This window comes from Limulus polyphemus, unplaced genomic scaffold (genome assembly GCF_000517525.1).
Source record: "Limulus polyphemus unplaced genomic scaffold, Limulus_polyphemus-2.1.2 Scaffold262, whole genome shotgun sequence".
In the NCBI taxonomy this organism is placed as follows: domain Eukaryota; kingdom Metazoa; phylum Arthropoda; class Merostomata; order Xiphosura; family Limulidae; genus Limulus; species Limulus polyphemus.
The window spans coordinates 666,103-690,964 of NW_013665872.1; the positions used below are offsets into that span (position 1 = coordinate 666,103).

The 24,862-nt window shown below is 34.0% G+C and overlaps 1 protein-coding gene across 1 annotated transcript in view; it reads right to left on the reverse strand.

The window, feature by feature from the left end:
• The window catches only part of LOC111085175 (acetyl-CoA carboxylase-like), a 53,140-nt gene that overhangs the window by 23,060 nt on the left and 5,218 nt on the right, over positions 1 to 24,862 (reverse strand). Inside the window, exons 2-3 of the mRNA XM_022382613.1 lie at positions 14,207 to 14,414; positions 6,344 to 6,472 (exon numbers count right to left, since the gene is read on the reverse strand). Of these exons, the coding sequence (XP_022238321.1) occupies positions 6,344 to 6,472; positions 14,207 to 14,397 (320 nt within the window). The 5' untranslated portion in view covers positions 14,398 to 14,414. The remainder of the gene's footprint in view (positions 1 to 6,343; positions 6,473 to 14,206; positions 14,415 to 24,862) is intronic.

A 24,862-nucleotide genomic window follows, 5' to 3' on the forward strand; every position in this document is an offset into this window, starting at 1 on the left:
ACTGTATTTTTGTTTACAAGTCTTTCTCCTCACAGATTACTTTAATCCAAGCAGGCTCACACACTTTTTTGCTAGTGATCACCAAATAACCAGCAGGATTCACAATATACTGAATCAAGTTTAAGTGAACAACATAGCCATAACACCTGCTTTTGTTGTGTGATGATAAAAATGTTCTGAAAAACATCTATTACCTTGTTCTTTATCCCTTGGGAAAGGCCCTTTTGGGTGGTATGCTCCATGGTATATTTTGAACTGCTTCACTTGCTGATCGTTAATATTAAAAGGAAAATTAGCTCTACAAAAATTATCAATTGCAAATTCAGTGCCCTCATTTTGCACTTTTTTTCAAGTGCTGTTTGCTCCTTACTGTGTGTTTGTAGTAGACTTAATTTGTTATTTTTCCAGCCTATACTAGACTCAGGCTGTTCTATATCTCTCACTTTATTATCTGTCAATTTTGAGAAGTTTCAGTTTTTTTTTAAACTCTTGTTTTTCTTTTTTCTCTTTTGTGCTCCACTTTGTTGGTGATATTGACTTTGAGACATTTTACCCGCCTGTTTCATGTTTTGAGAAAAACTGCCATCATGACTGTGTGTATAAGCACAGACTAAGGTATACAGATTTTAAGCTGTTTCCTGTGCTTTGACTGACTGATGCTGCCATCATGTGATTGGAGTGGAGCAGCAGCTTTCCTGCTTTCGTGACTAAATTGGCAATGTGTGTGATAAACAAATTAAGAAACTTAGGCCATCATACATTTTAAAGTTTATCACCCTGTGTTTTAAGTTACCAAACTAATAATCTATGACCACATTAGGTAGACATTATCATGTACAATGGTCTCCAAATCCCAAGGATATTTAAAGATTAATCAAAAGCAACTAGCTATCTTAGCCAGCTGTGAAGAAGCATGTCTTTTTTTATGGGTTTTGAATGTTGTGCTATAAATTGCAACAAATATTTGAAAACAGATAAAGCCGTGTCATATCACAGGTTTCCTCAACCTACGAAGAAGGATAGGCAAGTATCAATTAATTCTATAAATATTAGTTCTGTTAGCAGATGAGATTCAATGCCAACAGTGTAGTATGTGCTCCTTGTTGAATTACTTGTAGATATATAATCACATGTATATATATGAAGTGAAAAAATAATATAGAATTATTTTGACACAATGTACATCTTAATATATAATTCATATTTATTAAAATTTTAACCAAATTAATAATAAATATAATTGTTATAAATGTATGAATAATACAAAATGCTCATATTTGTGAATACTTGTTAGTTTTAAATACAGAAGTACTGACTATTCCAAAAGATAATGACAAGTCAGGCATCATTTATTTGTTTTTACAGTTTTCTTGTCCTATTATAGTTATTTAGTATAAAATAAAAGGAAGACTTATTATTATTATAGTTGTAAAGTGAAACTTAACTGACAGTATGCATTGCCATTTGATGTCTAAAATTATCTTATGTACAATCTGTATTGTTTAGCCCAATGTACATAATTTGTGTTGTTAGGGTAAATTTGTTACAGTTATGTTATGTTTTCTTTGTGCTTTAGTTGTAAAGTGAACTTAACTGATAGTATGCATTGCCATTTAACATCTAAAATTATCTTATGTACAATCTGTATCTGTATGTCAATGTACATAATTTGTGTTGTTAGGGTAAATTTGTTACAGTTATGTTATGTTTTCTTTGTGCTTTAACTTAATTTGATAACATAAAGATACATTAAGAACCTGTATATATCAAGAAAGAATGCAGTGTTCACCAGACACAAAATATCATGCTCTGTTCCCATGTCACACAAGCAGCTTCACTCCATCTGCTAGATGTCTCTAGTAAATCAGGCTTTCCAATAGGAGTTTAATGTCTTTATAGCTTAATCTGTAGTATAAACTGGGTAAGATATGATGGAGGAGGGATCTCCCTAGCTTTGCTATTTTTTATCCCTGGGACTGCATTCTCAAGTATCATCCCCAGGGGGAGGAATTTATCTCCTCTGATAAAAAAAATTAACACTACCTATAAAAAATGTGTATAATATTCCTTTCATTGTTGTTTCAGTTCTTGAAATTATGCTATGTAATAGAGCAAGTACTTGTCATCAGTGCTCTTTAAGTTATATTTAGTTTCTTTGTAGCATTAGCTTTGTAATTGGTATTTCATTCCATATAAAACAATACACACACACATATATATATACATATAATTTTGTTTTTCTTCAGAAGTCAATTTGGTATAAATAAGTAATTTACTGAGTGCCTGACTGTTTAAATTGCATAGTAATGATTTGTCACTATCAGTCAATATGTTTTATTATTTAGGTATCTTATCCTCCCCCATTGGAAATTTGACAAGTTGTGCCCTGGGTATAAGTGAAGTCCCTTAGTAACCAAACTCAGCAGTTCTAACAATGCTGATTGACTGACGCTGATTCTCTGGAGACCTTTGACCAATCAGTCAATGTGGATTATTTGTGTGTGCATAAGGTAGGAAAGATTTTTGTTTTATTTTACTACCTTTCTTCCAGCCCAAGTTCCCTTGGCTCCCAGACCCCATAGTAATGCTATGGCTGCTACAGCAGTATGTATGCTACAGCTCTCAGACACATGTGGACAGCAACATCAAGTCATCTACTGTATCAGCTTTCAGAAATGTAAGATAGTATGTTTTCATGCAGGAAAATCCTGTTTCACAATGGCTGTTGAAGTACTGATTATAGGGAGAAAAGTCACAAGAACCAGAATATGAGACAGGTTCTTGTGCAACAAATCTGTATACACATGATGAAGCATTTATCTTCTATGAACTGCCAACCAGATATTGATATCAGTCCATTCCTGTAGGATTATGTCACATTCATCTTCTTTCAGAACATTTTCAAAGTGTTTTACTAGTTCAACTGTCTCACAGCCATAAGTAACCAGCAGAGATGTGTCAAACATGCTGAAACAAGACAGAAGCCTTTGGGAGAAGCGCTGGAATTTCTCATCTATGTACTTTACTGTGTTATCAATTATTCTATTGAATTCTGACTTCCATGGTACAGGATCTACTTTACTGTCAGAAGCATTCTCAGAGACTTGTCAGGACTATTGTTTATTCTTGGTCAACTGGATACCTTTGTATACCACCTCACCCTGATTACCTAAAACCCAAATTACTGTATCTTTAATGATACAATACGGTTATACAACAGATAGTATGAAAAAGCTGTGTCATTATGTCAAAATCTGACACAATCATCTTAATACAAATTTCTGCCACTGTTGTCTGTGCTTGAGTTTCTGTAGCTACTTGTACATTTACACAGTTCTTGTAATGTGCAAAACTGTCATTGATCTTTATGGGAACCAGATCGCAACTGGTCATTTTGTCATAGTTTCAAGTATATTCTACAAAACTGAATTTCCAACAAAGGTAGTAGAAACATTTCATTCTTCTCACTGTCATATGTGAGCAAAAAATATTCTTTCATTTGCAATGGCACAAAAGTGTGCTTCCTATTTATTTCTTTAAATTCATTATTTTTTACCATCTGCCTTCTCATGTAGTGAGAGAGGTTGTTCATCTCCAGCTGCGCTGCTACAGGTAAAAATACTTCTGCAGATTAGTCATATTTTGAAAGAAATTATCGGCCTATTTTTCCTTTGCACTGAACAGAGGTTCATCAATGTAAATTGACTAACACAGTTTACTAATATATTGCTGGGAGAAATATGGAAACAGCATATGCAAGTTGATGGTGAAAGGCGAATCTAAATGGTTAACAACAAACAAACATTATAGCTATATTTTGATTAATCAGATAGTTGTTATAATTGAAAATAATAATAATCATAAACCCTAATTTAGATTAATTTATTATTTTCATAACAGTCAGTTTGATCATAATTTCAATAAACTGATTGTTGCAATAATCAAAAACAGTAATAATTCATTAATCAACTTTTTTAATAACTGGAAACATTAATTTCAATTAGTCAGTTTAAGCATAAATTTCATTAAATGATTGGTTTATGTGACACTAATCAATATAATTAATTATATTGACTAACTAATTAAATTGCCAAATTCTGCTATTAACTAATGACTTTTACCCTAAAACTGATCAAAGCATAAAATGTATCTGCTCTTTCTTTTGGTCATCAGCTATGTAAGGTAGATTAGCAAGAAATGTCAAAAGTTAAAAAAAAAGATGGAGGGGGGGGGGGCTTCTCTAGTGCATTTAACAAACTTATTGGTATCTCAGAAAATCAAAAAGGGGAGTAAAATCAAATGTTAGACTTTTGCTAATAATTACTAAAACTATACACTTTTAAACTAAAGGAAATAATAAGATGAAACAAAATGTTAAGTCAGAAAATAGACTGATTATTTCAAAGTATAAAATGCTGGCTGAACCATTTTGCTGAGATGTTTGTTTACTAACCCTGATAATTGATAATATGGCCTCAAATCTTGATATTTTTCCCATTTTTAAGTTAAAAAATGCATTTTCTGAATATTTTAAGCTATGAAAAGTAACTAATTAGGTCATAGCATGTTTTAGTCTGACACCTTTTACTGGGCTTAAAAATCCTCATTTCTTCAACTTAGGCATTTTACCATTAAATTAAAATTCATGCTACTGGTATTTCTAAGCCTTAAAGATATTACAGATTTCTTTTCACCAAAGGTAAAACTGAAAATTTAATCTGAAACACAGAGACTTGATCTATTCTTTCATAATGTTATAAGAAAAACAAATCAGCTTGCAAATACCTACATCCAAGCAATATTCTTTTATTTTTCAAACTGATAGTAAGTTTCTACATGAACATAGACACATGCATGATTAAAATAAACACATACACAATTAGAATATGACAAATCTCAATAAGTTTAATTTGTATTTCAGATTAACTTTGCAATTTGCTGTTGTTTTCATGTTATAAAGATTTTCCCACTAATGTTTATGTTTTTGCTAAATTAGTGTTACTTTTGAAATTGTGTAATCTTGTACCAGTAATGTAAGTATATCACAGATGTACATAAATGATAACAAAATGTACACAAAAAATGTTTTTCATGAAAAGCTAGCAAGAGAATAAACAATTTTTTGTATGTATTTTTATTATAATGTCATTCATTTTTAGAAAATATATTAATAAAATAATTACATAGAACAAACTTTCCAAAGTAAAATAAGCATATATTGTCATATGTCAGGGATTCAGCTAGTGTTTTTGTATCAGAGGGTGCACAATGATAAAAAAAATAATTCTACTGATTGTACAAGCATACCATAATATTTTACTTGCAGTGAGCATAAACAAGCATAACATATAATAATATTTTATGTTAAAAGTACACATTTTTCTTACACGAAACAACTGATCAATGTAATCTTAGAAATTAACTTTTTGTATCCGATATTTTTATGAATATGATTTTACAAATGTATTTTAGCCTGAAACTATTTATTGATATAATTTCACCAATTATAATTAATTTTGTACATGACAGTTTTTGTTTATGTAATTTTACAAACAAGCAGTACTCACAGATCAGGGACAGGATGACAGCTGGGATCAAGCACAGTAGCAAGAGTTGACAGCACAATTATTTTAGCACTGTGAAACCTATCTCTACATGAATTCATAAGTATCTCATACAAAACTATTCAAATTTACTTCTTGTAGATACTATTTTATAATACGTTGTGTACTAATCACTTGGATAAAGGAATGTGATCTATGCAAGTGCTAGGAACTCACCGAACAGGAGGCATGTGTGCTTATTGTGAACTTTTGTATTTCTAACAGCTGTTGACACACAATACTTGACACATAGCATTGTCAGTTAATTTTGCATATGTAAATAAATGGAGAGTTCTACAAATACAGTAACTGGAAGGAGCATCTTAATAAAAGTGGCCAGTCAGTATTTTTAAAACCGAACAGTTAAGCTCATTACCGTATATATCATATTTCTGTAAACAAAGCGATTGTGACAATAACACAAACATCACATGATCTCTCAATCAAAGTAATTTTAAAATGAATTCTTTCCAGCCACTAGTCACTAATGGAACTAAGCTTGTGAATTAATCTTTAGGTTTAGACAAAAGAAATCTTTATGTAAATATAACCTTAATCACTTTTTTCTTTTACCCAAAACTAGTTATATAGTTATTTATACAAACAATTTATTTTTATTTTACATTATTTGTAGATGTAACCAATACATAAATTCACGTTTAAAAATATTTGTCGATAAGAGTCTACAAACACTTTAAATTTCTACAATTTTATTGGTTTGTGAAATTCTGCAAACTAACCTCAAATGACGAGCTTTCTTTCTAGAGCCTTTCCAACTACTCTGGAAATTATTGATGTCAGATATCATTCCTCCTTTGTCTGTTATCTCATCTTCTTCAGATATAGAGAATCGCACTTTCTGTGTCTCCCTGTCAGAAAAATGTGATATTTAAACTTACATACGTGTAAACCAAGAAATAATTTAGTAATAATCTTTGCCAAATACTTAGTTTCTGAATTAGTTGTATTTTTTTTACTTTTGAAAGGGGTGTCATCTAAAGCAATAATATATATATATATATATATATATTTTCAAGAAAGTTAAATATAAGGTATTTAACTTTTTAAGATGGATATGAATTTCAAGCTGGCATTTAACTGTGAAATATGAAAAGGCTTTCCTTGATGAGATGTTCTTTATGTTATTAACAACCACATGACTAAAACTCTGAATACCCTTGACAACATGCAAAGCTCACATCAACTTATTCAGAATTCTCCATGCTTTCAAATGATTTTTTTGTTTTTATTATGTCTGTGTCAAGAGGACATACACAAGCTCTGCTTTCCAATCGTAATTCAGATTTCCTAATTGCAGTTGTGATGGAAAACCACATATCGCCCAGTTGTGGGGAGTGGGGGGCTAATATGTTTTAAATGTAAGTACCTGTCTACGATTTATTTTCATTCTAAAAATGTAAAATTCAAAACAGTCATACTTGTATACAAATTACAGAAAGCCAGAATACCCACACTAAAATAAAGAAGGGAACTGCAGAGAATCATAAAATTAATGGTTCACCAAATACCAGGCTTTTAAGCCACAACAAATGAAAAACCTGATCGAGCAAAGCATGAATAGAATTTCAAACCAGAGTAAACATCAATGAACTGAATTCATGAGAGTAACAAATGTAATGGACCCGCATCATTAAAGACTGAACTAAGTGAAACCACACAAAAAAAAAAAATTCTTCTCAGCATTCTCATCACGTTAAGCCCTTTTTTATAATAAATAAAAGGGGAGTTAGGTGACATATATGTAGCTCTGAACAATGTTCCTTCAAAGCAATCTGGCAGGTACTGCTCACTGAAAACAACAGGTCAGTCACATATTAGTCAGTTGGTAATAGTTTCATGTGGAAAACAAAGGCCTACAATTTGAGCAATACCATGTCCCAACATAAGGTAGAAGCACAGGTGCGAACAGCTGCTCAGAACAAAAGTTCTGAGTGGAAAAGTAGTGCCTAGTGCAAGGAAAAATTACAGGGAACATTGCTTATGGAGCTGTCACATTCTCAAGTGTAGTCATAGATGGTGGTGTAACAAGTTTTCAGGGTCGGAGCATAATGTATTTTCCTGTTCCTGTAATGTAAAATTCTCAGAGGTGTAAACTAGTAATATGTAATGACTGGACATGCTCCTTAGGCTAAATCCCTGCATTCACACTGGAAAATTCCCACCAAGTCAGAAAACCATTCTAGTCAATGGGCACCGAGAAATAATAAAAAGAGATACAGACAGACCAAAGGAGAATAATGCAATGAGAACATTGAATAGATTGAGAAAGAGAAAAATTAAAGAGTGAGGAGTTCCCCATCCTGTATGAAGCTATAAGATATCATAGTGAGAATGGCCATCTCAGCCCCATTTTATATCTGGTTAGTATTACTTGTATATAAAATGTACCTTGTCACAATCATATTGCACATATCTTGATAAAATCTGTAGCTTGTAAATATTTGTTGCTTCCCTTAATCTAAATACTATGATACAGGCCCATACAAGCAGTGCTAGTTTTATCAACCTGGTATAGCCAAACAAGCATGAATTTTGGAAAATCTGACAAATGTTTCGGATAACTTCTGGGAAGGTGTCACCTGATAATGGAGATATTTATATATAATATTATAAATATTTTAATACACACACATAAACTTAATATAAGATTTTGTATCAGTAAGTGTATGTGATTTGATTTAATGAATCACAATAAGGATCATATCTTATTAATATACATGCTCATTAGATCTATGCATTGAAACCTCAATAAGGATTACCCTAGCTAAGAGTGCATCTCTATAAAAACACTAATTAGTAGTATGACAATCCATACCAAAACCATATGGTCTACAGTGAAATCTGTCATTTAACACACACACTTTATATTAATAAGATATGATCCTTATTATGATTCATTAAATAAAAGTGTAGACATTAGTACATATTACCATGTATTTTACACAAATAAGTCTTGACAAGCCACATTTTATGGCAGCCATGCTCACTAGTTCTATGCGTTGAAACCTCAATAAGGATTACCCAAGCAAAGAACGCATCTCTATAAAAACACTAATTAGTAGTATGAGAATCCATACCAAAATCATATGGTCTACAGTGAAACCTGTCATTTAACACACTCTTTCTGCCATAAAAATGTGGCTTGTCAAAACTTATTTGTGTAAAATACATGATAATGTGTACTGAAGAAAGTGCTCTTACAAGACAGGAGTACTTAAAATACAATACAATGTGATGTAGGATATCTAGATTGTAAATTTACCACTGATAGAACATAAACAATAGGCCTAGTCACTAAAAACAACTTCGACTTACCCTCGAGTAAGCTATGTAGTTAGACATCTTGTACACTTTCTACAGTCTACATCATGCACCCAGCCGGCCACAAAATACTTGTAAGCATCAAGGCTTTTATAGGCCTTGAACTGCTTTCCAGTGTAAAAAAAATGCTGTCAGGACTAAATAATTTACGAAATCTATATTCTCAACCTGTGGGACTTTAACGTTGGTTTTTTGGTGTAACTCGGGTCCTCCGTTTGTAATCTCAACTAATTTACTGCCATCTAGCGGCGATTGTCATCGCTGACAGGATGGAATAAGGATCTGTCGTGTCAAGACCAACTTTTCTGCTTGCACATATTGTCTAATTTGCCAGTAAATTTGTGAAAAATGAATGGAGAACTAGGTGATTGTGTAGCGGAGGCCATGTTTACATGAATAATGTTTACATCCAATATGGCCACAAATTGTTGCCTTGTTTACTTTGGTCACATAACTGCATAACCTCTATACCACGAAGACCCCTCAAGTGGTCCTGCAGAACATCCCATCTCAACAGTCAGCATATAAATAGAGCCGGGGCAGATGGTATAAGTGTCTTCCTTTATCCTGGCTCAATGCAGAATTTTGAAAACTAAGTGTAACCTGGGAGGAAACACCAGCCACCTAGCAGTGTGCAGACCGAAGAAGGTTGAATGGAGGCAGGAGATAACCCTCAGAAGGCAAGACAGCCAGATGTTGAAGATAATGAGCAACAAAAATGTGAGATGTATTCCACATGCCATAAACAAAAGGCAGAGGAATGGGCAAGGTGATGGATTTGGTGAGGGGAAATAAGGAAAAGTCTGTGGGAATTGACCCTAATAAAAGACTAGACCAAACAGAGCAAGTGGCAGATCTAGCCTGTAAGGATGGATGGAAATAAGTCCCTGGAAGAAGAATCCCAGAGAAGAAAGAGACAAAGACGAGTGCCACAAAAGATAAAGGTACAGGCAAGATAACACAGGACAGTCCAAACTGGGCACAACAGAGGGTTCAGGTCATATCGATCATAGAGGTGTGAAATAGGGAAGAAGGAGCAGTCACCTTCCTGAGCTGCAGAAGCTTTAGGGAGAAAGGACAGATCAGGATAAAGGAGAAGGTAAGAGTGATGATAGAGGGTACAGGAGGAGTCTATCAAATATATGTCTGAACGATGGCAGCCAGAGGTGAGGAGTAACAGAAAATAGGTCTTGAGTGAAAGTTGGTATAAGGATCAGGTGGCCATTGGCTCAAAAGGGGCTTGGTAAGAGCTTGCACGACAAACTTCAAGTCCCAATTGGGAATGGGAACAGGGCAGGAAGAATAATGTAGAAAGAAAGATCAGAACAATAAGGAGAGGACTAGGGAAAAAAACATCTTGCGATATAGGGAAAAGCAAAAGGTGGTAAAAATAACTGGCAATGGTGGAGACAGCCAACTCTTTGTCAAACAGCCAAGTAAAAAATTAGTAATAACCAACAGTGAGACTGTCAGCAGGAAGGTGACAATCGATGGGATAACAACAAAAAACACACCATTTATGCTGGTAGATGGACAGGGTAGACAACAGTGTGAAAGGAATCAGGGTTGAGCCAGCTTTGGAGGTGCCACTAAGAGGACACGACAAGGAACATCACAAATCAATGCCAGAACCTGTGGTAGACATTGGAGAGGTGGGTAAGCATACAGGAAGAGATGAGACCAGTCCTGATTGAAAGCATCAACAGCTAAGGCCGAATGATGAAGGACAGAAGACCAAAAAAGGAGAAGCTTGAAACTGAAAAGTGTGACAAAAGCATCCATGAGCAGAGTTCCCAGAAGAGAACACCTGCATAAAAAAAACCTGTGGGTGAAGATATCACTCTGTGAGCAGAATATGGTCTAGTTGAGAGAGTTAGTGCCCAATGAGGTATATAGCACCCACAAAATAACACACAATGAGAAGAATCTATTGAGAATGGGTCCAATAAAGAAGGTCAAGGGTTTGAAAACAAAGGGTCTTGAATTTGGTTCCACCCTGAGTGTTGATGTAGGAACCAATGGTGGAGTTCTTGCAATGAACCATAACCAAATGATCAACCAGAAGGAGAAGGAAATGGGAACATGCCCGATGCCCTGACAACTCTGTTGAACACATAGGATGCCAATGCAATGCTGAATGGAAGAGCCGTGAACTGGAAGACATGATCCTGATGAATGCATAAAAAAAAACCTGTTGAAGACTTAGAGATGGGAATATGAAGGAATGCATCTGAGATGTTGACCTTGGTCATCCACAGTCTGGGTGAGAAGGACCAACATAGGGAAAAGAAATTTTCTATTCAAAAATGTGGGATGACCAAATAATGATTGAGATCAGAAAGGTCGATGACTGGCTGCCAATCCCCAGTTTTCTTGGGGAACTCAAAAAGGCAGGAGTAAAGCCCAAGCAATGGGTCATACACCCTCTCTATGGCCTGTTTGTGTAAGAGAGTAACACTATATCTTCTGGATATTCAAGATAAATGGGATCCAAGGGAGGAGTGAAGTGAACCAGACATGGGCTGAGAGGTAGAGGGAGAGAACCAGGGTGTCCCACCTGTCTGTGGATAGGTGTTCCCAAAGATTTGCATACCTCAGCAGACAAGCACCTAAAAGTTCCAAATCCATCCCACAGTCCCTGACAAGCCCACTGAAACTAATGTCGGACCAAAGACTATCAAGTGGAAGGAGAAGGACAGGAAGAGAGAAAGGAAAAATGGAAAGTGGCAGGACTAGGATGAGACACAAGAGTGGAACATGGGGGTTGGGATAGGCAAGAAACTAATGAGGTTAGCGAGGACTGGTGCTGAGCAGCATCTGCCCAAGATTCAATACAATCAGGAATACTCCCAAAAACAGAAGGATGAATAAAATGGGTGAGGCAGAGGTCCCATAAACAGGAGGAGAGAAGATGGATATGGGACAGAAAGGTATCCCTACTCAATAAGTCCCAACAACAGATGAGCCAAGAGAGCAGGGAAAGGGCAGAAGAAGTAGTATGGTCCATGGTGGAAAGGGAAAAGTAATGGGAATTGCCAGCAAAGTCAACTGGGGCTTGGAGAAGTGCTTCCGACATGAGGTGTTGGGGGAAAAGGCAATGAAGCACAGAAAGTAGGATTAGGTGAAGACAAGAGAACTGAGCACTGGAGAGTGATACAGACCCCAGTGGGTCCAACCCACAAACAAGCAAAATGGAGTCCAATGTCAGTGACTCCAAAAATGAGAAGTTCAAATGACCATAGGCCATGACATGGGAGAAGAACGAAACACAAGATCATGGGAACAGAGCCGATCTAAAAAGGACACAATATCAGAAGGGGAAAAAAATGAAAAAATTCATTAGGGTGAAGGTTGTGAACAAGAAGAGTCAGAAGACACAGGAACAAGAGATATAACAAACCTACTGATTGATAAGCTCCCTATAAGTGAGGAAGTATGAACAGTCTCCTCAACAGGGAGAGAGGTTCCTAAAACATAACCAGGAGGAGGAAATAAATGGTCAAAGTCATCTTCCTCATCATATGAGGGAAAGGAATTCCAGAAGATCGGATGGGCACCAAAACACCCAGTTCCAAAATAGAACTCACTACCCAATGTACAATGGCTGTCACGTCATCCACATTTAACGTACCAACAATAACCAACTTAATAATTTGATTACTGTGAGACTATTCCTTACTCATTCCAGATGTTGAAGTAAAATGAACTTGAGAGTTCATAGTTGTCAGAAATAAATTAAACAAAGTCACTTTATCAGACAGCAAATCTCTGTGACTTTTGAGCAAACAAATACACCTTAGCTGAACTGTGCCAAAAAAAAATTCAAATCACAAGTGCAAAAGTATAAAAAGAACTAGTGCACAGGGAGGTTGTGTCACATTTTGAATATGCAAATCAATAAGTCACATGACAACCACAGCCAATATACAGTCAAGATGGAATGACATGTATCAGGAACTACATTTTGACACTGCTTGGCATTTTGAGGGTACTTTTAATGCAACCAAAATTGATCTCTTAAGGAAAATGTAAGCAACAATCTTTTCAAAAGTAAAATAATCATGCTCTCAGTTCATACAGGTGTGTTTGGATCAGGGCTTTAAAATTTTCAAAGCAAGGATATTCCTTATAAATAATGACTGCAAAACAAAGGAATATGGATCAATTTGAGCCACCAAGATCATTTGCAAAGAAACCTGCAAAAAGTATTACCCCAGCCATAGTAAGCAGAGCGTAGAATCTTGTAACAGATAAGAATTCACAAACAAAAAGGTCAGTGACAAAAACCATCCACTTATCTCGGGCAATAATATTGTTACAATAATATTGTCACATGACACTGGTAACACGTAATGAGTATCTAGAAGGTTCCTGAAGGCTCAAGTGTTTGCCAGACGTCCTCTATTTTGTATATATAAGATCAGCAAGAAGTGACGACATGGATAATTGCAGACAGGCAGAGATGGACAATTGAGTCAAGCGAGGTAGTGACCGTAAGTAGTAAAGTGCGTGAATCGTTGTGAATTATAGCATGTGTTTAAGTTAAAGTGACTGTGGAAATTAAGTGTATTGCAAGGTTGTATTGAGAAAGAATAAAGTAGTTTTATTTAAGAAAGGACTTGTATCCCTAAAGTTTCTTCGAAACGAAATTATACGGGAAATTAACAAACGACCAGAGATATAACAATATGAAACATAATCAAGAAGAATCTCCATTCAGACATAAAGCCAACTGGATATGGGTTCATCAAAACTTGGCTTTCACTAACACCTCCCATTCAATTATTGCATACCTCAAGCAGTTTGATAATGAAAGGGAAATTTGTACTATTCCATACAAAGACATAAAAGTCATGTTGCCAGATGCAGTGCCTCTAGATTTCTGTGTGATCAAATTGTTGAAACAGGCAATGAGAAACAGTCATACCTAATACACTAGATGTATTGTGGAAAACTTGCAGGGAGAAATGGTGTTCTTTGGACATGAAAGCCTGGAGGTGGAAACTTTAGCAATGGATACTACACTGTATGACTATTGTCAAGATGCACAATCATCAGATAGAGCATGAATGGACATGGACTTTGACTACAATGATTTGATAAAGATCCAAAAAAGCTTAAATATAAAATAGTCAACCTCTGTATTAGTCAGATAATGATAAGTTCTATAGAAAGATTAAATTAACTTTCTGTATTTATATACACTTAATATATACATGTTTAATTTTATCAAACTAAATGTAAAAATTTATAACCCTTACTTTTCTGGACCATTTTCACATTCCTCAGTTATGATATGCTCAAAATCATCACTTTTTTCACTATTTCCATTACTATTCAAAGAACTAAAGGCCTCTGTTGCTTCACTGCCAGAAGATGCTCCTGTGTTGTCAACATGGACCTCTGGGTGGACATGTGCCACATTATCATTTGGAACTGGATTACCACTCATTGTAGATCTTGAAGTAGCTATAGGTAAAATCAATAAAATAAAGTCAGATGAATAAAACATATTTTATAGCGATAAATACATAGTACAAAGCTCACACTTCAGTATTAATAAATGTATACTTGTAACTGACAAGACTTTTATAATATCCAATATTATCTAAAAACATTTTTGTCAAATCATTTATTTTTTGATGAATATCATATTACAATTTAGAAATAACTGAATAACCCTACTGAAGAAAAAAAATATCAAAATTTTTGGCAGAGATTATTTGTCAATAGATTATGAAAATTAATTACCATTTTGTCATTTGAAGGTACTTTGACAAAAGCACATTGAATTAAACTGATTATTTGTTAATCGTATAGGAATCACAATTTCAAAATGCACTTATTATGACAGGCTTATTTTAGATGGCACAATTTGAGATTTCTTTAGAGATAATATAATGGAGGTTATGAGATTTGAATAAAATCATATTTAACCAGTTAACTGCAGCTGCTCTAAATGCGTGCAGAATTTTTTGCAAGCCTTACACTGTATACGGCACGCTAAAATTGAACTGCCAACATATCAGCAGTCAATGGGTTAAAATGTATGAAAAAACTTAGAAGTGGAAATACAGCACAGGGGAAACAGCAGTTTATAAATAATAATAACTGAGATATTTTTGAACCATCTTGTTCAATATCATTTAGTTTATAACGTCTATAAGGCCATTAACCATAAATGCATATGGCTGGTACGTTGGACCAGTCCCATTCTGGAGAAGGAATTTTGACTCCAATTCTGAATTTACTATGTGTATCTACCTGAAATATGACAAGCTTGGAGAAAAATGTACAATTATGTTGCACATAAAAAATCAGGTGTGTTAAACAAGTACTTATACACAAGTCTGTGAGCAAGGTGTTCATGTGAAGAATAAAAATACTTCTGGTCATTAGAACCTCCAAAATCCATATCTACATTTTTTTCAGTATCCCTGTACATTGTATCTGTAAAATGAATAGCTAATAACTCTAACATAAAATACATAATACCATATTGAATGGCATTATGTGAAAGATTGTGGCATGCACACTTTGACCCCTACTCAAGCATATAGGGTTAAAGACTTGTGGTTAATACTGATAGTTTAATAGAGCTTCAGTAATAGTTATAGTGAATAATAAAAAAACTATGTATACATTTAAAAATCTGCCTTGCAATTTCATAATTATTAGGAATTACTTCCAATCACATCATAATCCCTATCATGAGACATCCCAACCAACTCTTATTGAATCATTAGAATATTTTCTCTAAATTTTGTAAGACTAAAACTTATACAGTATAGATTGTGATATACTATGAAACTATACATCTTTGTTTTAACAAAATTGGCAAGCCAGTCTGGGATATTGATGAGGAGGGTTAACACACATATGCAAGTTATGCCATAGCATAGGACCCACACCTAAAGGCTATGTTGGTCTTCTTTGACACACCCACCCACAAGCTTTTTGTAAAAATGATGTTCCTATAGCCAGTATTTACAACGTATGTACAAATCATCAATAAATAACTTAGTATTTTAAAGTGATAGTAACTAGAATTACAAATTTAGGAAAAACAAGCACATGTGACCAAATAAACTTAGCTATACCATAGTTTTGTCACATAGGGTAATACTAGTAACAATAACAACAACAAAAATCTGATAGCTATTTTCGTTTTGACGTTACCTTACAAATTTCTTACACAAAGTGCTTTTCCAAAGTTCCAAGTCACTAGCAGTAGCACTGTCATAGAAACAACTTTAATATAGAAGTTCCATATTTGTTGAAAACGCCTTACGTGTATGTACATAAAAGCTCTACGCTGTAATTGCAAGTCGTACGATCTGGTGCTATTTTAATTCATCATTTTTGGCTCAATTAACTTGCTTGTGCCCTACATCCTGACTTAACAGTGCGTTGATCTGAGACGAGTACAGTATTTACAGCCCGTAGATAGGGTAAAACGAAAAGGTAAGAACTATTACTCCAGCCTCCAGTGGGCTTCACGAATGACTAAGTTCATCAACACACTTTTGAGCTTTACATATGCGTTATTCAATATTTCCATAGCGACATGAACCAACAGAAGCTGAAAATTGTCTACCACCACCAGTAAATGATAAGCGCACCTTTCACTGTATATTAAAACTGTTTAAGAAAAATTATTGTACAATCTAGCAGCAAGAAACAACTGATTTTAAAAGATAAATACCAGTGAATAAAATTCAACAATGAATGATTATATTGCATATGTTGGTTACTTATTACCTATTTTTACAATTTTTCCTTATTTCTAATTCATCTTTAACATTCGGAGGTATAGTTTAAATAGCCCAACATGGCTTGGTAGTTAAGGCGCTCGATTCGTAATCTACAGATTCGATTTCAGTCATCGAACAAGCTCGCTCTTTTAGCTGTGATGGCGTTACAATATAATGATCAATCCCAACTTTTCTTTGGTAAAAAGTGGCCTAACAGTTAGCGTGAGTGGTGTTGACTAGCTGCCGTCCCTCTGCATTATCTCTTATAAATTACGGATAGTAGCTTTACAAACAAACTTGCGGTATATAACGATAATTTATTTGTTCCTGTTGACTTAATAGTACTAAACATTATTTGTCTGGCATTGGATAATAAAATAATTGTCTTGCTATAGCTTTCTGTTCTAGCAGGTTCCACAAGTGAACTGTAGTTGTGATAGTAAAGAACAATCAGTTACTGTAATGCGACGGAGGTAAGAAACTTGAAGATGAGTTACTTGATCGGAATGTGTTCCAAAAAAATGTTTAATTCAATAAATATTTTTAATTATTCGCGTATCATATGCCTATTATAAAATGTTGAAATAGTGCAATCTGGATTTGAACATGACTATAAAAAATCTAACTTTCTTCATTGACACAACAAGTTCCTTCTATGTGAACTTGATTTTTTTTCTATTATAATTAATATAATAAATAAACAACATCAAAACAACTCTATTGAATTACGTATCAGCTGCCTACGAAGAATTAAATTGTGGCGGAATGCTACAAGTTCTTCAAATACCTATAGAATGTTAGGTTTCTTTTTTGTGAGTGTAAAACACTTAAATACACCATTTCGAATATCTATTACTATTAGTTTTCACCAGAAAATTAAAATTACGTTTTATTTGGTTAGATTCCGTCAAAAATTTTGTGTTTTTGTGATATTGTTAGAATGTACGTACAGTGATATATAAACTCATAATAATGATGAGTTTTTTTCCTTCTTTTTCACTCCTTTGACGAAAATCTGATGCCAGATGGACTGCGTTTCTTTGAGCAACAAGAACGGTGAAGAATACAAGTGATTTAAACTTAGAAATATTACATATGTTTATAAATTGTATTTGTAACAAGATAGTGTCATATCCGCAATTGGATTTGTCCTGGAATAAGACATTTGAAAAGTGCACACTGGATTTCTATAAGATAATATAACATTTACAATGACCAACTACGTTTCAATAATGTGAACAACATGATGATTTTCCATATCTTCAAAAACACTACTAAGATTTCTAGCTACATGATGAACCATTATATCTCTACAATTATTATTCGAATCCACAAAAAGCACGATAAAACACATATACCCACTAAGAAAAGTCAGAAGAAATATTTCAAGTTAAATTACCAATATTCCGCAAAATATATCTAATCTAAAAACGTACTTACTATTACTTCTTATCACAGCAAGCTACATACTTACAGCAAAACTAAATATCAATCTAGACATAAGTATACATAAAATTAAGTATAGCTTCTTACGTCTTTTACTTATAAACATCAGAATGGATTAATAACGGTCGGAGACGGCTTGAAGGGTTAACCATTATTAGTCTGAAAGTGCGTTCCTCGTCATCGAATCAGAATGGATTGTTTCGTCAGTTGGCAACCCTAGCTGTTATGTCGACGAATTCGAAGCAACTTCAATTTTCAAAAATATGTAACAGTGTTTTAACATGTTTAGATTTGTAAAGCTGCTTTCCTTATTGCTAGTAAATATTTCATATAAAAAGTTAATACCCAAAGATTATTCGATCACAACGGTACATTCTCGAGAAGACACGAACTAAGACATTTTACTCGGACAAGGTATTAAAACCTTGTTATCCTTAAAGAATAGTATTCTTTTTGTAGGTGTTAATTTAATATAAAAGAGCTGTGTTTACTTTTTATTTGTGGTTAAGCACAAAGCTACACAACGGGCTTTTTGTGCTATGACCACCACGGGTTTTTGGCGATATGAGCCCTCAGACTTATCGCCGAGCTAATTAAAGGTAAAAGGGCTGGGACACATTGCAACAAACTGTACATGACTTGAAAGATGTTTTACTTCATAAATAATTCAATTGCAAGTGTTCGTCCACAGCTTAATTTGAAGAAAAAAAATTAACGGTAGTCCTCAACTAGTTATGTGGCTCTTTCATCTGTATATTAAATAAATAAGCACTCACAAAGATGATAAAATGCTCTTATATGGAAATCTTTCCATACTCACACTTCTTAAATTACTTCTGCAAAAATGCTACAGAAATTTCCTGGCACGTGATAAGATCATCACCACCTTGACTGAGCCACAGATTTATCTAACTAAATAACTTTCAAGCAATATTTTACAGACAATACGGTAAAAATAATTTCAAAAAGGGGATATATATATACATATATATATAGAGAGAGAGAGAGAAACCGAGTACAAAATTATAAATAATTTAATAAATATATAGAAACAGATTGCAGCAAGAACCTGTAGATAACACGCGTTTAAGTTCAATCTCAGAATACGTCAGAATAATTCCATGAACGTAATGTTCCGATAGAAAATGTCCTTTTATAGGTCAATCATATCAAAGATGCAATATTGCATCACAACAAATCTTCCAACTTATTACTATGCAAAACAGACACTGTCCATTTCTAAATTTCCTTCATATATTTTCCAAGAAACTGTTTGTTATATTGCTTAAGTTTGTTAATAAGCAGTTCCTACTGCATGGATCAAACCTCATATTTTAACGTTACAAGTTCACGAGATTAGCGCTGAGTCATTGAGGGGGGGAGACTATTGGGTCTCTATGCTACTTAAGAAAGCCTCTGGTAAATAGGTTAATACGTATAGTTAAAAACTCAGAAAATATTGCATTATGAAAAAAAAGATTGAACTAACCGTTTATATATATATAAACTTTCTGAAAAAGTATACTTGTTAATAAACTTGCTGTATCAATAACTCCCCTAAATTAAGATCGTCGATCAGTAAACGAGATAGGTTCAAACTAATATCACAGGTACCACAGTCAACACCACTCTGATAATTTCGGTAAGCTCGTTCCCCGGTGGGATAGCGGTAAGTTTCGGATTTACAACGCTAAAATCAGGGGATCGATTCCCCTCGGTGGAAAAAGCAAATAGCCCAACGTGGCTTTTCTATAACAAAACGCACACACGATAAGGCCAGTTTATTCTACCACTATTTTCAGATGCGCGTGAGGGCGACGCTTCAACATTTTCTGTACTTGGAAGATATAAAACTGACAGAAATCATTTATTTTAATCTTTCGTACATATCCCCTGGTAGGTCAGCGGTACGTTTACGGACTTAACAACGCTAAAATCTGAGATTTGATTCCTCGCGGAGGACAGAGCAGAGATAATCCATTGTGTAGCTTTGCGCTATAAAACAACTATCGTGATAAAATGTGTCATACTAAAAAGATTGTTGAAACAAAAATTTAAACTTAAAATTACTTTATGTTTTATTAATTATTTTAGCTATATCACTTATTATTTGCACGTTCAGCAATGAAATGAATTTCTTCACAAATGCATTTGCCTCCGGATATTCACACAAAGAGACTCAAAGACTATCGGAATGTTTGCTTGTTTTAAGTTAAGCACAAAGCTACACAATGGGCTATCTGTGCTCTGCCCACCACGAAACCCGGTTTCTAGAGTTGCAAGTCCGCTGACATACCACTGTGCCACTGGGGGAGGAGGGGATCGGAATGTATTATCCATAACTTCGAACTAACATACATGGAAAGCACCTAGTCAACAGCACTCATCAGCCCTATAAAGCACCCAGGGAGCGCAATTTTTATTTTTTCCAGTAACGAAGTGCCAATGGTGGACCCTCCTTTGTTAAGTTCTACGATTACCCGAATTTTACGAATATTATTCTTAAATTAAACGTAACATTCCCCATCTCCGACTCCATGCAATACCACAAAACATTCCCAACACACTTTGCGCTACTGATGCGTTTTAAGTTTGTTTGTTATGGATTTCGAGCAAAGCTAAACGAGGGCTATCTGCGCTAGCCGTCCCTAATTTAGCAGTGTAAGACTAGAGGGAAGGCAGCTAGTCATCACCACCCACCTCAAACTCTTGGGCTACTCTTTTACCAACGAATAGTGGGATTGATCGCTCGTTATAACGCCCCCACGGCTGAAAGGGCGAGCATGTTTGGTGTGACGTGGATTCGAACCCTCGACCCACAGATTGCGAGTCGAGCGCCCTAACCACCTGGCCATGCCGGGCCAAGTTTTAAGAGTGACAATTAACCCAGAGTGAATTAATGTGCTGCTGACTGGTTGCTTTTCCTCTGGCCAGTTGTTCAAAATAAAAAACGGCAATTGCCTTAGTAAATTTGTCATAAATACATAATAAAAAAACGCCAATTGCCTTAGTAAATTTGTCATAAATACAAACTAAAAAAACGGCAATTGCCTTAGTAAATATGTCATAAATACAAAATAAAAAAACGGCAATTGCCTTAGTAAATTTGTCATAAATACAAAATAAAAAACGCCAATTGCCTTAGTAAATTTGTCATAAATACAAAATAAAAAACGCCAATTGCCTTAGTATTGTTTTGTTTTTTGTTTTTTTTTTAATTATGCACAAAGCTACACAAGGGCTATCTGTGCTCTGCCCACCACGGGTATCGAAACCCGGTTTCTAGCGTTGTGCCTTAGTAAATTTGTCATAAATACAAAATAAAAATGAATGAGATTCATTTATTTTTCTTGCCTCTATCTATATGTTTTAAGACTTTTGAGACTATCAAGCATTTAAAACAAAATAATTAAAGTTTGAATTATTTTTAAGGTTAAAGTTGAAAGCTTTGCGTTTATCAACCTAAAAGCTGAAGAATAAGAATGTTCATCCTTAACAGTACAGTGCTCAAATAATTTAAGGATACTCACTCTTTCATTTTCATGACACAGTTATTATTATTAAACAATGTCTATGCATTTTTATGTCCGTTAATGGCGGGCTCATTAAAGTTGGTCTTCTTAACATCTAGTAAAAAAACCTCCGCTAATACAAACGGTAACCATAAATATTATTATTGTAACCATGGAATAAATGTGTGACAGTACATTTACTACTTAAACACTATTAACACATATTGTCTACAGAGTATAAATATCTGTCCTGAAAAAATATACCAATAAAATAAATAATGGGAGTGTCCTGCTATCCAGTGTACAAGTTGATTTGTACACGAGTACTGAGTGTGTGTGTGTACAAAATGTACATAAAACTGAAAAATCACACATGGAATCGCTATATGTTTAGTGCAAATCGTGTTTAATCACCTTCAACATACACTAACAGCGTTCAAGGCAAAATAGTCAGCATTATTGTGAAATTTCTGAAGCACGTAAAGCAACTTTGAAGGTCATGACCTTCCCTTGTAAGGAATTAATTCTATGCTACTTAACCTTTGTACGAACCCCGTTTGACAACAACGCAGACATTGACCAGAGAAGCTTACGTTTAACGATAAAGGTGGTGACATACAATGCTTAGAAAACTGGTCATTTCCTATATTTGAAACAACTTCCTCATCCTCAGAAAAAGGGGTTCACTGCGGGAAAACCAAGACTTAGCCATGATGGGGTAGGGGAGGGGGAAATATACAACGGTTAGGTCTAAATTGTACTTTGTAATATACTTTACGATCAAAATATATAATAAAATACACATCATACTTCTGTAAGCAATAATTATAAGATTTAACACAGTTCCACTGAGCAATATTTTACATTATTTTGATGAGCCTCATCGGGTATGTAAATAACGTTTCTGTTTTTACAAGGAAATCACCATTAACTGATTTCCATACATCATATCTAACAAAGTTGATAGCAATAGGCGTGATAAACAACATATAAATATATACATGCATACTGATACACAGACTTTTACAAGTTGGGCCTGCCTTTTTCTAATTAAAACGAAATGAATATTTACTGGAGTGATCAGTACACATATCGAAATAAAAGAAAGTTAGGATACTAATGAAATATATCATTTGAAACCAACATTTTCATTTCAATTCAATATTTCTCAAACTGTACATAAAACATTAACTCAACCATTGACAAGAATGCATCATCTTCAGTTGAAGTTTCCAATAAACCTTGCACAAACTCCAAATTTACCCATTTCTAAGTCGGTTCACTACATACAGCGATCATTTCATACTTGCAGTAAACACTGACAGTGTTAACAAATAAGTTCCTTAGGAAAGGTCAACATAAACAAAAAATAAAGTTAAATTTTATGTATGTAATTATGTATATTTATATACCAGAATAATGTGTTTCTGCAATTTATAGTATTAAATCTAAATAATGTAATATGTAGGTTAAATATCTATAGTATTCTTAAAGGGTAACTAGACCACCGTGACCTGTTTGGTCAACCACCATTCAGAGGTAATGAAGAATTCAAGCTAATTTCAATATTGCACTGAAATAACGGTTTATTTTGAGATAATTTAATTAAATATTTCAATCCATTCGTGTTATTTATAATTCAAGAAAGGATATTTGATTTTTAATCAGGAATAAAAGGAAAGACCATTTCATTTTTCAAAAAAGTGAAGTAAGAAGTTTTGTAAAGAGCGCGAACAGTAGTGTGAATGATTTTTTGACTGAGAAAATAAACAAACAAACAATCTCAGAGTTTTAGTAGCATATAGATAGATTCATCAAGATCTTGTTTTTGTCATCTTACGCCTTTTAATGAAGTTGGGAAGATTGATAGGGAAATAATATAATAGCCAATGCTCGTCGAGAGGTTTTCGTTTATAAAATTTTGTTGTTGTTCTCGACTTGGTTTTTATTTTATTACCTCGTCTCCATAGTTACTATTTGCAAATAGTCAATAATAGTGTAGGTCAATTTTATTGTTGTTCTTTCTATGCACAGTTATAACACATTTTCATTTCATCATTTAATTTCTGTTATGCATATATTGTTGTATAGAAGATATACATCAGTGATTCATCAGGTGGAAAACAAAGTTTTATGATAATGAAATGTACGAAAAGTGACCCGAAAAACGGCGCTAACTCGGTAACCCGTGACCCGATTTTAACGAAACTTGTTTTATTCTGTTTCTTTTCTCATTTCATTACAAATATGGCACTATTGTGCACCGTTTTTGCTGTATTTAATTACAGACAAGCATACACACAAACAAACAAGTAATATCAGAGTTTTAGTAGTATATAGATAACTACATTGGCCAAATGTGATAAGCATAGTACACGAAGATTTGCATGAGAATTCTACTTCATTGCTTGGTAATATCGCTAAGCAAGCCCAATATTCTAAGCCAAAATTACCACTAGCAGCAAAAGTACCCAACTGATGACCAAGAGCAGAATGTGCATAGAAGCTTTTTTCTTTTTTCATAGTGTGTCTGTTACTCATGGTTAAGGCTAATTATTATTAATTGATATTATTACTGTAGTCTTTGCTGCTCTTTTGGTAGAAGTTATCAGATAAATGTATGAAAATATTAGTTTAGATTTTGAAAATAACTCTTGATAATGAGATTGTAAAATGTTTACTCTAGATTCAAATGAATCTGCTTAGATTGAAGGACTGAATACAAATTATATTAAGGTGGAAAATGCCATATATTTTACTTTCTAGATTTCTTTTTTTATTTCTCTCTTTTTTTGTGATTTGTATTCACCTTTAAAAATGGATTACTTTAATTAATACTGGTGAAATTTAGTGTAAGATGAACTCTTTATTTCATTTTTACCCTTAATAACTAGAATCTAAGTGAGATTAGAGTTAAATTTCTTGGGTTATATTTGCTAGAATATTCAGTATAACATCAGACTCTGATTCACTTGCTGTTTACATTCCTGCTTTTTTTCAATATGCATGTCTAACAAGTTTTAATAATTTTATATAAATAACATACATGTATAATAAAGTAGGTGCTCATTATAGGTTTAACATTAATGTTCCAGTTTTCAGTTCAGTCATTCAAAGGTTTTACTTCACAGTAATTGCAACAGGAGATATTTTGTCTGTCTTATACCCAGAAATACATCTTATATGACATGACAAAAGTCTTAAT